Source organism: Tachyglossus aculeatus, chromosome X4, assembly GCF_015852505.1.
Source record: "Tachyglossus aculeatus isolate mTacAcu1 chromosome X4, mTacAcu1.pri, whole genome shotgun sequence".
NCBI classification, from domain to species: domain Eukaryota; kingdom Metazoa; phylum Chordata; class Mammalia; order Monotremata; family Tachyglossidae; genus Tachyglossus; species Tachyglossus aculeatus.
In genome coordinates this window covers 45,138,413-45,153,971 of record NC_052098.1, presented here as the reverse complement: position 1 = coordinate 45,153,971, position 15,559 = coordinate 45,138,413, and the positions used below count along the sequence as shown (strand labels likewise).

The window sequence follows — 15,559 nt, the reverse complement described above, 5'->3', positions numbered from 1 at the left end:
GGAGTCGCACTCCTGCCCCAGGGGCCCAGAGCATATGGCCGGCCTATTGAGGCCACCCTCTTCCTCCACCTTATTAAGACTTTTCATCTGCCCGAGAGGCCGATGGGTAGGTGTTCTCATGCCCCTTCGGTTCACTGCTGGCCAGGAAGGTGGAGGGAGGTGAGTCTCCGGCAGACGGATCTCCGGCGGATGGAGTCTATGCCCGGCCTCTCTTGCCACATGCGGAATCCGAAGTGGAGGAGGTCTCCGGGGACGCAGCACGGGTCCCGCCTCACGCGAAGCAGCCGAGCGGGCCAGGGCCGGTGGAGGCGGGATGGCAGGGGTCTCGCCGTGGGTGGACCGGGGGTCGTGCCAAGGTGTCCGCCGGCATGGATGCCTCCGTCGGCTTGGAGGAGGCAGAGGTTGTGGGTGCGCCCGGGGGGACCGGGGTGGGGCCAGCTGGTGCTGTGGTCGGCGCAGAGCGGCTTACCTCGTCCGGGGTTCCCACGGGAGGCAGGGGTGCATCCGGCTCCAGCAGAGCGGTGCGATCCATGCAGCGTTTGTACCGCTCCGTCTGGTCCCTTGGAAAGCCTTGATCCGCTTGATAGGCACTTTCGGGCTGCAGGCTTAGTGGTCCAAGCCATGGCACCTACAAGCAGGAGAAGGGAAGCCGCCAGAGTAGTGAGAAGCTGACGGGTGGCTCCTAGGCAGGGCAGGCAGACTTCTAGTCGATAGGAAGGGGGGAAGCTCCTGAAGGTGGGCAGGAAAGGTGTCTCCTTCTAAACTCCCTTAAATATTTTGGGGGTGGTGGCAGAGAAGGGGCGGCTTTGCCTTTGGGGACCCTCCCCTCAAAGGTTCCTGTCCCCAGGCTCTGTCCTTCAGTCCCCCAGAGAGGGGAACTTTCCTTCTGAGAACTCCCTCTCCAGTCCTGCCTTGGAGCAAAAGGGAGACAGTCAGCAGTCCTATTTTTCCAGCAAGGAGGAAAAAAAGGGTTCTGCTTTTTAACAATCTCAAGATCTTGGGAAAAGCTGTCTCGGTTTCTCTACAGGGCAAACTCTGGTTCTCCCAGTCAGAAGGGGGATGGAGGAAGAGTAAAGGAGTGGGCTGCTTGCAAGTCACACGCACATCCTTCCTCCACCTTACACCGTAGGGAAAAAAGCACAAGATGGTGCCTGTCTCCCATGTGTGACTATTCCAGATGGTGGCCACCAGTCTAGCTAGGAAGGTGAGTCCAAGCTAGACAATGGAAAGGCTTCCCTGCCATCTGAATCTGTGGTAGAGGAAGTGAGCAAACCAGCAAGCAGCCTGCACTGCCCCGGCGGGGAGGAGGTCTGATTCCGCATTGGAGACATCTTTCTTTCCCCGCTGCTGGGCTCTTTGCTATGTTGGGGGTTTTCCAGGATAGACCAGCATTCCTGGCAGAGAGGGTCTGCCCAGAAGGCAGCAAGCCCTTCGATGAAGGGAGGTGGGGGACCCTCACCCTAGCAGACAGGGGGAGATTGGAGAGGGTCTTCTGGTGGCAGTCTGGAGAGGCCAGTGTTATCCCAGACTGGAAAACCATTCCCCCACCTCCCTCACCCGCCTTGCCTAGGCAGGAGAGGAAGAGGGGAGGCACCCCTTTAGCTGACTAATATGGTGCGGGCACCCCGTCTGCTAGGGTGAGGAGGAGAGAGGACGATTTTGTCCCCCTACCCTGTTCTGGGTCAAAGTATGGCTTACCTTGCGGTAGAGGGCTTCTTCTGAAGGTCACTGGAGGAGCTTCAGATTGCAGTGTGATTCCTCTAGCGGAGAAAGGAAATCTGGAGAGGGAGGGGCTACCCTGCACAGGTACCCTGGGGGCCGGGAGCTGGACCCCTGGGTGGGTCCCAAGTCTCCTCCCTGAAGCTTTTTACAGCAGCTTGGATTCCGCCGGCATCCTGGGAGGGGCCTACCTAATTGGTGGGCTGACGGAGACCCATACCCACCTTCGAGAGAACATGAAAGCAATACAGACTTCTCTTATTTTCTTGACTTCCTCACTTAAAAATGGCTACTTCAATATTTGCACAACAAACAACAACTGCTCTTTTAACTACCTGGCTGAGGCCTTGAGTGCTAAAGCCCATTATATAAACAACAAAAAAACCACAGTTTGTGGTGGAAATGCTGACAAGACTTTTAAACGCCTACTATAATTAATACTCTTCAGAACTGAATTTGTCCCACAACATAACAGCCACTAAAACGGGTGCCAGCATCCACATCAACAAAACTGACAACACTGACTTAAAAAAAATGTATACTAGATAAACACACACATCTATATACATATATATGTATACGTCTATGCATATATATATATTGGTCTGTAATTTTAAGTGTGGTCACTGCTATTGTTACATTTTTCGGCGCCATCCACACAGAACCCATGCAGGTAATAGTGCTTCTGGGCATCGGAAAAGAATCTTTGACCCAAGATAAACAAAGGGTAAAAGCTTTACTTACTCTGGCAATCACCCAGACCATCTGTATTGCCGTGTTCAATGTCCTGCTCGAACGCTAGTCTAAATAACAAAAAAGAAACATAACAGTGTGACCCACAACTCAGAAGCCACATTCTAGTTCTATGAGAACGAGGTCCCACAACCTAGGAAACTCACTTGAAATCTACCTGATGCTTTAAAATGAAAACCTTTGGTCGGAGTGTTCACCAAGAAGCAGTAGATGTATTTATTAGAGAAGCAGCATGGCTCAGTGGAAAGAGCACAGGCTTTGGAGTCAGAGGTCATGGGTTCAAATCCCGCTGCACCACCTGTCAGCTGTGTGACTTTGGGCAAGTCACTTAACTTCTCTGTGCCTCAGTTACCTCATCTGTAAAATGGGGATTAAAACTGTGAGCACCCCCCAGGACAACCTGATCACCTTGTGACCTCCCCAGCGCTTAAAACAGTGCTTTGCAGATAGTAAGCGCTTAACAAATACCATTATTATTATTATTATTTATTCCCCTATCTATAATTTATTTGGTTGGCTGTATCCCCCTCTAAATTGTAAGCTCCTTTTTTTAAATGATATTTGCTAAGAGCTTACTATGTGCCAGGCACCGTACTAAGTGCTGGGGTAAATACAAGCTAATCAGGTTTGTTTCTACTGGTTACTGTACCGTACTCTCCCAAGCACTTAGTACAGTGCTCAGCATACAGCATACAGTAATAGTAGTAGTAATGATGATAATAAAGATGATGATGATGATAATAATAATTGTGGTATTTGTTAAACATCTACTATGCGCCAAGCAATGTACTAAGCACTGGGATAAGTACAAGATAATCAGGTCAGCCACAGTCCCTGTCCCATATGGGGCTCACAGACTTAAGTAGGAGGGAAAAGAGGTATTGAATCCCCATTTTACAGATGAGGAAACTGAGGCACAGGGAAGTGAAGTGACTTGCCCAGGGTCCTCTGGCTCCCAGGCCCATGCTCTTTCACAGCGCTCAATAAATATCATTGCTTGATGTATATATACAGTCAATTTTGGATTATTCAGGAAATGATCATTCCTTTTGAGGATAATCCAGGCCCTTTGTTGTTGCCCCTCCTCCCCGACACCCTGGCTTCTAGTTAGTTCCTTGCCCATCAGCACTTCCATCAGGGAGTGGGCAAGGACAATCAAAGAAGTCTAAAGTAAAACATCAGAGAACAGACAATGCCATGTGAGAAACGGTTAAAAGACCGACTGACAGCTCTGGTGAAAGGTTTGATGGAGGAGGAAGAGGAAGAGGAAGGTGTGAACACTTGGTTAAATGAAGATTTGGGATTATCTGTGAATTTCAGTTATTCATGCCGTCCCTGTTCCCCAATGCAATATTGGGGAACCAATATTTCGGGGCACCGTTTGGCTGAGGTGAATAACTGCAGAGCTAACTGTTGGGTAACTGGTCACCTCAATTTAGCTGAATGGTATCCTATAAAACTGGCACACAATGACACATTCTGGAGGCAGGTTTGTGGCATCTGGCACTGGACAGAGAGGCTTTCTATATTTGGTATGTGTGGCACAAGCAGATAGTTCCCTGACGAATGTTTGGGGTCAAAGCTCCATCTGAGTTCCATGCAACATCTTCTGGATGTTTGAACAAAGCAGCTCAGCAAAGAGACACCATACCCAGCCCACACTCAACCCAATGTTTAGTGCGCCTTTTCCGAGTCACGAAAGCTCATACGACAAGGTACTACTGTCCTTCAGACTGGACTTGGAATGGCCCTGCTTGCCATAGTACTGATCCTAAGTACTATTTCCTCTAATGAACTGTAATGAACTGCAATTCTTATTGTTGCTATTTTTGATCTGTTGATGTTAGTCTGACATTCTCCCCCTGTATGTCTATCCTACCCCTACCTGTTTTAGATTGGGAGGCTGTCTGGGCCAGGGGCTATGGCTGAACCACTACCAATATGAATTCTTTCCAAGGCTTAGCTCAAGGTGTCACACATTGAAAGTGCCTACTAAATGTTACTGATGCATTGATTTGAAAAGAGGATGCTAAGCATTTTATTGATGCTAAGCGTTGCTGATAAGGCCGATGTGTGGGTAGCAATCCCTTCCATATCCTGTGCACACCCTTGTTGCATAACTGCATTTTGCTACCCTCAATGCCAGTTGCCACTTTCATATTTCCCTCTTGATGTCAGGATCGTCTCAAGGCCTCTGTTCTAACACACTCGCTCAGGTCTAATTGCAGTATACGAGGCTGACTTGATGCCTCCCCACCATCCATAGCCATGTTCCGTCATTTGAAGTTTTGTTTCTTTGGGTCTTTAAAATGTTTCTTTTGGGCATCTTGTTTGCTGTTTGGGTATGTGGCTGTTGTATGCATACAACCCCCCCCCACACACACACACATACACACACACATGCACTCTTTCTAACATGTATACCTATTACTGTCTCTGATTTGATTGCTGAGACCGCCCCTCCCGACCCCAAACCCCTGCAGCTGTTGTTAGCAATAGGCAAAAAGCAGCTCTTTTAACAATTATTAAAACATCTAGAGCCAAGTTAACAAGGAAGACCAAAATTAAATGGGAAAACTGCCTGATCTAACTCTTTCATTGGCAAGTTGCCTGCAATTGATTGGCTACCTGTAGAGAACCAGGGTCAACTATACTTCTCTGTGGGAGAAGAGGCTTATTGGATGTAAACACTGTGCTTGCTGTACCCACACATCGCTTAATGAGGGTTCTGCAATTTCTCCAGGTCGGGTACAGTAAATTAGAAGTGCTACTTCTGTTCTGGCTAGACAACTTCCCCGGAAATCTAATTGCCACCCCATAGCTTTCATACTCAGCTGCTTATGGCTTGATGATAGTCCAGGATTGCTGCGATGCCCTTTGTCTCTGGGGCGTACTAGGAAAACACTGGGTTTTCTTTCTTCTCACAGGGCATTGTGCAGTTCTATAGGATGATAGCCAAAAGGCCTGATACCATTTGCACAAGTGGATCTCTACACATGTGAAATTTACAAAACTCCTAAAGCTACAAATCCCTGTTAGCTCCAAATCTTTGACTACTTACTTGGTACCGGGGGACAGATGGGAGCAATAGCCTCCTTCCTTCATCCAACCACAGTATGGATCTCTGGATGCTATACAGGTCCTGCAAGAAGGAGATGATTATGAACCACTTGGAATTCATTTCTTACCATCGTAAAGATTTCAATGGGGACGGACTGACTGACTGAATGAATGACCCAAAATACCTACTTTTTGCACTTTCCGTGACGTTCACACCGGCCCAATGGAACCTTTATCACACAGGTAGAGAATGCCACATACAGAGAACTGCTCACTTTGTCCAGCTGCATGCCCATAATTCTCTTGTCTTCCACCCCATCATAGCTGCACCTGATTGGACAAGGCAGGCTGATGTCACAATTGGAAATCTTTGGAGTCATTTTTCTAGACAAGGTGATTTCTTAATCTGAGTACACTCTGGGATTTATCTTTTTTCTTTTGCAAGCAGAAATGTTAGTCACACTTAAGAGACTTTAATAAGTCATCTTTCAGATCACCTAATAGCTATACAAAATGAGATTCTGTAACCATTTTCTCCTCATGGAATGAGCCACTGCAACAAAGAAGCATCAATGTCTTCTAATGAATGTCTATTAAAACAAACAAACATTGTACACACTTTTCAGGATTGTAAACGTTCATCTCCTCCAGGAAAAGGCTGTCATTTAGGAAACCACTGTTTCCTGTCCTGGCCAAAAACTTCAAGATGATTCCCTTCTCTGATCCCAGGAAAACCACAGTGTGATTCTGATATGGCCCAGCAGCAGTATCTACTGCAATTTTGGTCAGGCGGTATCTGAAATGAGAGCATTGCATTTTTACTTCTGGATGAGTCTATCATTACTGTCACTTTTCCCACTTCAAACGATTATTTCTTAGCTTTCTAGTAATAACTTAAAGAGAAATGTATAATGCTTTCAAGCTGGTTGGGTTCTGTAATTGTCAATCAGAGCACTGGTGCAACTCCAAACTGGGGGAAGGTGTGTTCCAATGGGTGGGGAGTGTGTGTGCTTGTGTGTGCACACACGCACGTCAAAAAATCCAAACCCAAGACCCTCCACCAAAAGAGTAACACTGAATGTGTGTAACCAAGCTGGGCGTTTCACCATCCCTTCCAGAACGGAACAATGAAGGCAGCAATGGAGGATGAAACCTTTGCCCGGAAAAGGTTGAATCAAAAGCTAAAGAAGGGCAGAACTGAAACCCCCAGAGTAGAACTCACATTCCTGCACCCCTGGAGTCTCCCCTATTCCCACATAGCTTTGGGACTGGCATGGTCTATATTCTCTGACCATCTGATGAATCCCCCTGCAGTTTTCTTCAATCCTGATTTAAGGGATGACCCGGAAGAAAACTGCTCTTTCTTCTGTGAACTGGCTTAAGCTCGGCATAGCTGAAAGTGCTAGCTTTTGGGGTTTTTTTCTCTATGGGAAGTTGCTTAGGTGAGTTGGGAGCATCTCTCATGTCCTACTATACCAGTCTAAATGATCTCAGGGCCCAGAACAACAGAAAACGTATGTGGAATTTTGTGTTTCATTAATACAGACTGAGAGCAAGGGGAGGAGACAGTCATTTATTCATTCATTCATACATATTTATTGAGCGCTTACTGTGTGCAGAGCACTGTACTAAGCGTTTGGGAGAGTATAATATTACAATCAACAGTCCCATTCCCTGCCCACAATGAGCTTACTGTCTAGAGAGAGAGCCCATTCGAGAAGGGCTCGAATAAACCTTACCTGACCATCGTCCTCAGGAACCACGGTCTGTTGACGAGAGAAGGCACCGCTTCATCCATGAGAGGATGGGTTTTGATGAAATTGAGAGTATCATCAGGAAACTCATTGGAGGTCGTGTACTTTTCCAAAGCTGCAGAGCCAGCACAGCAACCTGGCCTAAATAAAACAGGAGGTGGGGAGGTGGGGGGTTAAAGCTTATTTAGTGCTTTGGAGCAAATCTTCTGACTGATCTGCCTCTCTAAGCATCTGGCATTAGACAAGAAAGTGCCAAAGGCCGTGTAGGGGAAGCTGAACAATGCAGAATGCCACCAAACGAAGTATACTTAGATTTCCTCTGGGCCTACTCATTCCTTCGTGGGAGTCCGGAGCTCAGTTCTGCCTATGCTGGGAACAATTTGGCTTGCTCCCAGCAGCATGCATAAATCTCAGTAAGCAGATGAGAGAGTTCAAAACAAATGAATAAATGCAGGGTCTGCACATCTAAACAGCGTAATCAATGCGGACATTTCAGTGGACGGACACCACTCACTCTTCAGGCCTGACTATGCTTCTGCTTGTCACACACTGCATGCTACCTCCGGGAACAAATTCAAACATTTGCTGGACAAGCTGGGGGAGGGGAGCGAATAAGTGTGAAATAAAGCCATTCAGAACCGAGCTGGGGGTACGCACACCAGCCGGCATCAATGGAACCGTCCCCATTACTAAAGGCTCAGGGAACATTTTGTTCCTCTGACAAGTGTGAAAAGCCAATCACACACCAGCCCCGAAGGCATGAAGGAATTACCAAAGTCCCACTACTGAGAGGCAATCTCCGTGTCCTTTAGCAATGGGGATGCAAATCTGTCCTGACTTCTAGATGAAATTTTGGTCCCTTGGACATTTTTCAGAATCCCAGTTAGGCCAGGACAATGGGGGACCGATTACGGGGGAGCAGGAACAACCAACGCTTTTGCTGGAAAATTCTGAGATTCAAGACTGGGTGGATATGCGCAGGAAACCCAAGCAAAAAAGTCATGGCTGGCAAAGCATACATCCACAAAACAGGCCCTAAAACTAATTGCTTCCTCAGCAAGAAAGGCCTGCAGGTCCCATGTCACCCGTGTCCCGGACACTGGCCTGGATCTTGGGTTGATATGGAGGTTTGAGTCCCGCTCGAGGGTAGGCTCAGGTTTGATCTAAGACCCGCAGGGGTATTCCAGCCTCCTTTCCAACCCCAATCCTCCCCTTCAACCCACCCCAAGGGAGTTAGAAAATCTGGAACCAGCTTCATTTCTGGAGACCTTCGGGGCCCATGGTCAGGCTACTCCAGTCCAAGACCTCACCCCAAGACTGGGCTTTAGAACCAAGCAAGCCTTCATTTTCAGCCCTCCCGCCCTTCCCCTGACCAATAATGCATCCAAGGAGCACATACCTGGGCTTGGGCACGCGCTCATCGGGAACCGGTGTCCACGTGGAATCTGGAGACTTCTGCTCCTTGAATCTCCCGGTAAAAACATTGGCAATGTCGAGCATGTCATAGGCACAGACTGCAGAGCCAGGAATGCTGTAACAGGACATTTCCCGGAAAATGTTACTCATACTGTAATCATGCCTAAAATTTTGCCTGGGAAAACATGCTCTATAGAAGTGTTCCCATTACAAGTTGCTCACTATGTAACTTCCTAACCTCTGCGCTTTGGTGACAAGGAACTGCCCCATGCAAAAGTTTCACTGTACCAAGGCAGAATTCCTGGCAATGTTATTTGTGAAGTGGCCTTAAAGAAAAAGCTAATTATAGTAAACTCAAACAAAGAACATTCTTTGTCACCCTTACTCCTCCCACTGCCATTTGAAAATCCTTTTCTGCCATTGATTGTACACAAGAAGGCGTGACCTATCAAGCTAGTTACTAAAATTTCAATTTTGCCTAAATGATTCAATGCATAAGGTTGAATAACAACTAAATAAGTGGCTCCAGAGTACTTTACAAATAGGGAGCTTTCCATAAATGAAAAATTATATTAAAAAGTATAATCTAGACCTAGAATTAGAGCTCAGAGAAGCATGGCCTAGTGGAAAGAGCATGGGCCTGGGACTCAGAGGACCTGGGGTCTAATGCTGGCTCTGCACCTTGTCTGCTGTGTGATCATGGGCAAGTCACTTAACTTCTCTGTGCCTCAGTTGCCTTATCTGTAAAATGGGGATTGAGACTGTGAGCCCCATACGGGACATGGTCTGTGTCCAACCTGATTATCTTGTATGTACCCCAGTACTTAGTACAGTGCCTGGCATATAGTAAGTGCTTAACAAATACCATTAAAAAACCAACCAACCAACAAACCAAAAAGCGCAGGCATGGCATGTTTGAAAGGACGTGGAAAGTTTTCTTCATCAATGGAGGGAAAGTATAAATTATTTTTTCATCAGGTTTTACCATTTTCACATTAACTGTCCTGTTTGTGTCTGACTTTAGTGACTTGAATTTTATCAAATAAATAAATAGGAGGCCCCAGCTGGCCAAGGGTTTTAATCAGGCTTTTAAGTAGCAGGCTATTATGCATCTACATTAACTAAGGCAAGACATGGGACACTGGTCCTGTTAAATGTGGGAATATTATCAGAGAGCTGAGAAACCAGCATGTGTTAAAATGATATGGAAATCACTTTGCAAGCAATTAAGAGGAGTCTTTGTAATCTTAATTTCATAATTCAGGGGTATATTCATTCCCCAGTCAGCTCTGAATTCAGAAAACTGTATGGCTAACATTTCACACGCCAAACTTTTCAAAATGGCCTCTTCCTGTGATTCTCTGAGTGCCAAACAATTTGCCTAAGTGGAACTTATATTTGGGCCTGAAAAGGTATGCTTGCAAGATTGGAAGTCCAATTTCAGATTTGAATGAATAATGATGACTGCCATGTCAAGAACATCTACTGTCTGACAGCAAGGACATTTCAGGCCACTAATAAATGTTAAACAACTAAAATACTTGGGACCTGAGCAATGTCAGATATTGTGATTGTGAATATTATCTTATCATTTTTAACATTATGCACCTATAAATATATGATTTCATACTATGCCCTACTCTTTACCAGTAGTGAATTTCTGTTACGTAGTTGTTGGCCTTGACTTCCACTATTAATCAATCAATAGTATTTACTGACGGCCTACTGTGTGCACAACACTACTAAGGAGTGGAGAAAGGACAGTACAATTAAAGGCAAAGACATGGTCCCTGCCCTTGAGGAGCATATAATCCAATATTTTCTCTATAGTCAGACTTCCCAGTCCAATCCAGAAATCCTCCTTCAGGTTCTGTCCCAAATTCTGTTGGTAACCCAGGGTGAGTCTGGCCCCAAGTTCTACAATGGGAAAGAGAATGCTACTTTGGACATTTGAGCTTCTTGAATGCAATATTCCGTAGAATTCCAATTTCTCCCTTCCACTATGTACTTCACCAACCACTGACACAAATACAGTTTCAGATAAATACACTATTCAATGATCAGCAGCTTTCTTTCCTTTTCCTCCCTTTTCTTAACAGTTGTTAGTCAGTATTCGACTGATGGGGAAGCAGTATGTCCTAGTGGAAAGAGCATGGGCCTCAGAGTCAGAGGATCCGGGTTCTAATCCCAGCTCTGCCACTCGTCTGCCGTGTGATCTTGGGCAAGTCACTTAACTTCTCTATGCCTCAGTTTCCTCATCTGTAAAATGGGAATTAAAATCTGACTCCCTCCTATTTAGACTGTGAGTCCCATGTGAGAAGAGACTGTGTCTAACCTGATTATGTTGTATCTACCCCACCACTTAGTGTAGTGCTTGGCACATAGTTAGGAGTTAACAAATACCATAATTATACCATAATTATGGAGGGCTCTGAGACCCTTAGCTCCTCAGCTTCTGTGGTTGATTTCTCACTTGACGTCATATCCTCTATCTGGGGTCCTTTAACCATTCCCACAGCAACCAATTGTAAGTACATACCCACAAGAATGTCATTTTTGTCATTTATGCCTCTGTTTTAGGAATAAACAGTAGAAGCAGTTGAAAGTTTGTGGTGACAAGGATCCTATTCTCAAACAAAAGACCCTTGTAATAATACACAGAAGAAGTGAAATAATTTATGGCATGCACCAAATTCTTTCTAAATACCCTATTATTCAAATTTTGGGGGAAGCTGCAGTTGAATGACAAATAGACACAATTGTGTGTGTGTGTGTGTGTGTGTTAAAAGTCTCTTAAAAAACATTACAAAATACACTGTTACTAAATACTTGAGAAAAATGATGCTCGAGTAAACTATCAAGAAAGATACACATCAGGGGATCAAAATACTGCATCCATCCAATTCATACCTAATTCTAAACTAAAGCTTTTCATAATTCAGTCTATCAAGTGATGGCTAAGTATTAATCAATGAAAACGGAATACTTACTAAGCACAACAAATATTCACTTACTCTTCTAGAATCTTTGCTATTAAAACAAGAGCCCTATAGTAAGCAGTGCTCTCAGAGACATGCTAAATGAACAAAGACAAGCTACATTAAGCAGCTATTGCACAGTTACCTGTTATAAGGTGTGGAAAAAGTTGCTAGGACAACATCCCGGCCATTGATATGGATAACACCTGTAACTGCCTGGAGTATGTTGAAATAAAAATGGGAATCGCCGGGAACTGAACAGTTGAGGCGGGCTTTGAGAAAAGAAGTCCACTGTTTTTCCAGCACTCTTTGTGATCCTCCCATGTCATCTTTGCACACCTGAGCAACTCTTGGAAAAACTACCTGCATACAGAACAACAACAGCAACTCATGGGGAAAATGAAATGCACTTTCTTTGTGAAGAGATTTTATGTGAATTTTGCCTTTTATTAAAAATAGAAATGGCCCAACGAGGTGCTTAATTTAATCCCATGTTTCGATAATCCAAGGCAAATAACAAACAAAGGAAAATACAGCTTTGGAACAGTGTGGCATAAAAGATAAGGCTGTGGCATTTAATACACAGCAATAAATCCTTCAGTAGATCAGTTCTCACTCACATAAACTCATTTCCATACAGACTGCTTAGCTTTCTATTTCCCCAAACAAAGACCATTTTATATGCGCTATCCCTGCAACTCACACTGCCATCCTCGGTGCCTCGTATCTCTAGTTTTTCAAACTATGCAAACCGCGCTTTATTCATGCCCTTCACCTTTGTGACCTTGATCAGCTTTTTTCAAACTGTTTATTTGGAAAGCTATTGTGGAAATATCAAAAAATGCCATTTAGGAGGTGTCCAACTGTCCTTTCCAATATGCTTAAGATGACAAAAAAAATCCTCCCCAATTTACTTTCTGGGAAAGCCAAATTTTAAAATAATGCATGATTATTTGTACAATGATACTTTTTTTTATTTTTTTCAACTTTGGGTCAAAAAAGAGGTTTCAATATGCCTCACTAATTCACTGTTAAAAACCACTATGTGGTATATCAAAATACATTTCAACCAATCCCCGTGCTTGAGCAGCAGGATCTTCTTAAAATTATGCCCCTGTCACTGTGATTTATGGTTTTCATTTCAAGGTCACTCATAACAGGAATGTTTTAAAAGTGGATTCCTCTGAGGGTTACAAAGACATCTTTGGCCAGAGACATTTTTTTCTCTGCTTACCTTTCCCATGCTGTTGTACTCCACTGCTATTTCCCGAAAGAAGAAGTAGATGTAGTCCCCATAATCCACTGCTTGGACAAAATACGGCTCTGTGGGCAAGCAGGAGACTCCGTCAGAGGTATGCCACTCTGGGTAAAAATAATCTTGGCTAGATTAGCCAAAAGCCTGCCTATTAATGAACTATTTAGACCCATTAAGACCTTTCAGGAACATTACCCATTTATAACGGCCCTGTAAAAAGAAGCACTCACAATTTTAACAAGCATACCAATTACCCAATTCAGAACAATCGCACCAGTGAGAAATGGAGAGTTTTGTGCAGGGTTTCCATGATTCCACTTTTACTGAATAACATTAATGTTGCTGAACAGAGCATATATCCAATATGGAGCTCTAACTCCTATTGAAAACAACTCTTTTCTCCTTCCCTTCACCCTGGCTTCTCACATCCTAACTACCAATGAATTGTTCAGTTCTTTTCAAACAATAGCACTGAAATGAAGGTTTAAGGCGGGGGAAGATGAATGTAATGTATTCTATTGTAGTGGCATTGGTAGTTTTGTTAGAGCCTCCAGGAACTCAGGGGAAGGGGGGGAAAACAAGGTAAATAAATCAGCTGAGGTAAAAGATGCAATTTAGTCTTTTCTATCTGTCAAGAGGCATTGGTAAAATGAAACTACGTACAGTCTGTCAGGATTTTAAGACTCCCACTAGACACACCGTTTCTTTTTTCACATTCTTTTCTTTTTCACCTTTTTTTTTAACATTGTTTACTCACCTTTCAACCATTTTGAGTCATGTTTGACCGTCCGCAATGTTGGGCTGTCTCCAAGGCTCCGGTAAATGACTGCATCTATTGCAAGGAAGTCGGTCACCGTGGCTGAGTACAGTTTTCCATCTTAGGAGAAGATGAAAACAGGTGAGGATTCAGAGTGGTGGATTGGGGAGAGGAGGAGCAGAAGAGGGATCAGTTGGAGAAGGTATGGAGAAAAGGCACACGAATTCTTTTCGGGCATCAGGCAAATATGTCGAGACAAGGGAGACAATCTAACTGTCTTTGCAAAACTTCTGAGCCCAAAATTCTACCCTTGTAAACTGGGATCATGGAAGATAAACCTACGCATCAGGCAGAAACTCCTCACCCTCGGCTTCAAGGCTCTCCATCACCTCGCCCCCTCCTACCTCACCTCCCTTCTCTCCTTCTACAGCCCAGCCCACACCCTCCGCTCCTCTGCCACTAATCTCCTCACCGTGCCTCGTTCTCGCCCGTCCTGCCATCGACCCCTGGCCCATGTCATTCCCCTGGCCTGGAATGCCCTCCCTCCGCACATCTGCCAAGCTAGCTCTCTTCCTCCCTTCAAGGCCCTACTGAGAGCTCACCTCCTCCAGGAGGCCTTCCCAGACTGAGCCCCCTCCTTCCTCTCCCCCTCGTCCCCCTCTCCGTTCCCCCGTCTTACCTCCTTCCCTTCCCCACAGCACCTGTATATACGTATATATGTTTGTACATATTTATTACTCTATTTATTTTACTTGTACATATCTATTCTATTTATTTTATTTTGTTAATATGTTTGGTTTTGTTCTCTGTCTCCCCCTTCTAGACTGTGAGCCCACTGTTGGGTAGGGACTGTCTCTATATGCTGCCAACTTGTACTTCCCAAGAGCTTAGTACAGTGCTCTGCACACAGTAAGTGCTCAATAAATACGATTGATTGATTGTTCATTTTAAAATTACAGAGCAATTTCTAGGCGACAACTCTGGAAAGAGGGGTGATTGAGAACTATTCCTCACTACATTTGGTACGATGAACCTCAACTGAAAAGTGTAAGGTGGGTTCCCCTAGACTTTGCCTCCATCACACCAGTGGGTAATTGGACTTGACTGTAACCTGAAAAGAGAGGCCACTGGCATTACCGGCTAATTGTAAATACAAAGCACAATTAATGGAGTCCTTAACCTGAATAGGTTAGTAAAGTGGGAGAGAGAAAGAGAGAGAGAGAGAGAGAGAGAGAGAGAGAAAGAGAGAGAGAGAGAGAGAGAAAGTGATTGGGGGACTTTGTTAATCTTTGACAAGTTTTCCTGACTATTTTCACACTGCAAGTGAATGAATATTCCTCTTCACTCCTGTCATGTCTGCTCACTGACCCTGGACAGCCTCTTTTCCTCCTGGTTTAAGGAAAAAAAACACTCTTTGGCTTCCATCTCTAAAGTCACTGACCAGTCAAACTCTCAATAAACTGGGTACCAAAGTAAAGGGGACTCTGAGGGGGAGTTGACGTGTGCTTCTAATCTGCCCTGCATAAGCATTGTGGCATATGTGCTGAGTGGTCCTGGGTCCCTCCAGGAAAACTATATAAATGACCTCATTCACAGAATTCCTCATTCTCAACCAGTACCCAGTGGTCTGAGAGATTAATTTTTGAAAAAACACTCTGTATATGAATTAGTATGTTATACTGCTGGCACACTTTCTCATCCCAAATTGAAACTAAACTACATGTAAAAGTTTTTACCCAGAGATCAGTATCCTGAATTGCTTAGCAGCCCCCTTCCTACCTTTCTCTTTAAAATGAAAAATGTGGTCCTTTCAGCATCTTTACTGCTCACTGCTCACTTCTTATTAAAGGGAGTTACCACGCTAAAG

The 15,559-nt window shown here is 44.7% G+C and overlaps 1 protein-coding gene across 9 annotated transcripts in view; it reads right to left on the bottom strand.

Annotated features, from left to right (window-relative positions):
- The window catches only part of SEMA6A (semaphorin 6A), a 131,673-nt gene that overhangs the window by 33,244 nt on the left and 82,870 nt on the right, over positions 1 to 15,559 (bottom strand). For 4 of the 9 annotated variants that reach the window (XM_038770073.1, XM_038770075.1, XM_038770078.1 and 1 more), the window contains exons 8-17: positions 13,693 to 13,812; positions 12,915 to 13,003; positions 11,826 to 12,043; positions 8,686 to 8,817; positions 7,272 to 7,427; positions 6,152 to 6,328; positions 5,722 to 5,862; positions 5,534 to 5,614; positions 2,464 to 2,522; positions 470 to 628 (exon numbers count right to left, since the gene is read on the bottom strand). In XM_038770073.1, the coding sequence (XP_038626001.1) occupies positions 470 to 628; positions 2,464 to 2,522; positions 5,534 to 5,614; positions 5,722 to 5,862; positions 6,152 to 6,328; positions 7,272 to 7,427; positions 8,686 to 8,817; positions 11,826 to 12,043; positions 12,915 to 13,003; positions 13,693 to 13,812 (1,332 nt within the window). The other 5 variants (XM_038770076.1, XM_038770077.1, XM_038770080.1 and 2 more) reach the window with 3 other exon arrangements.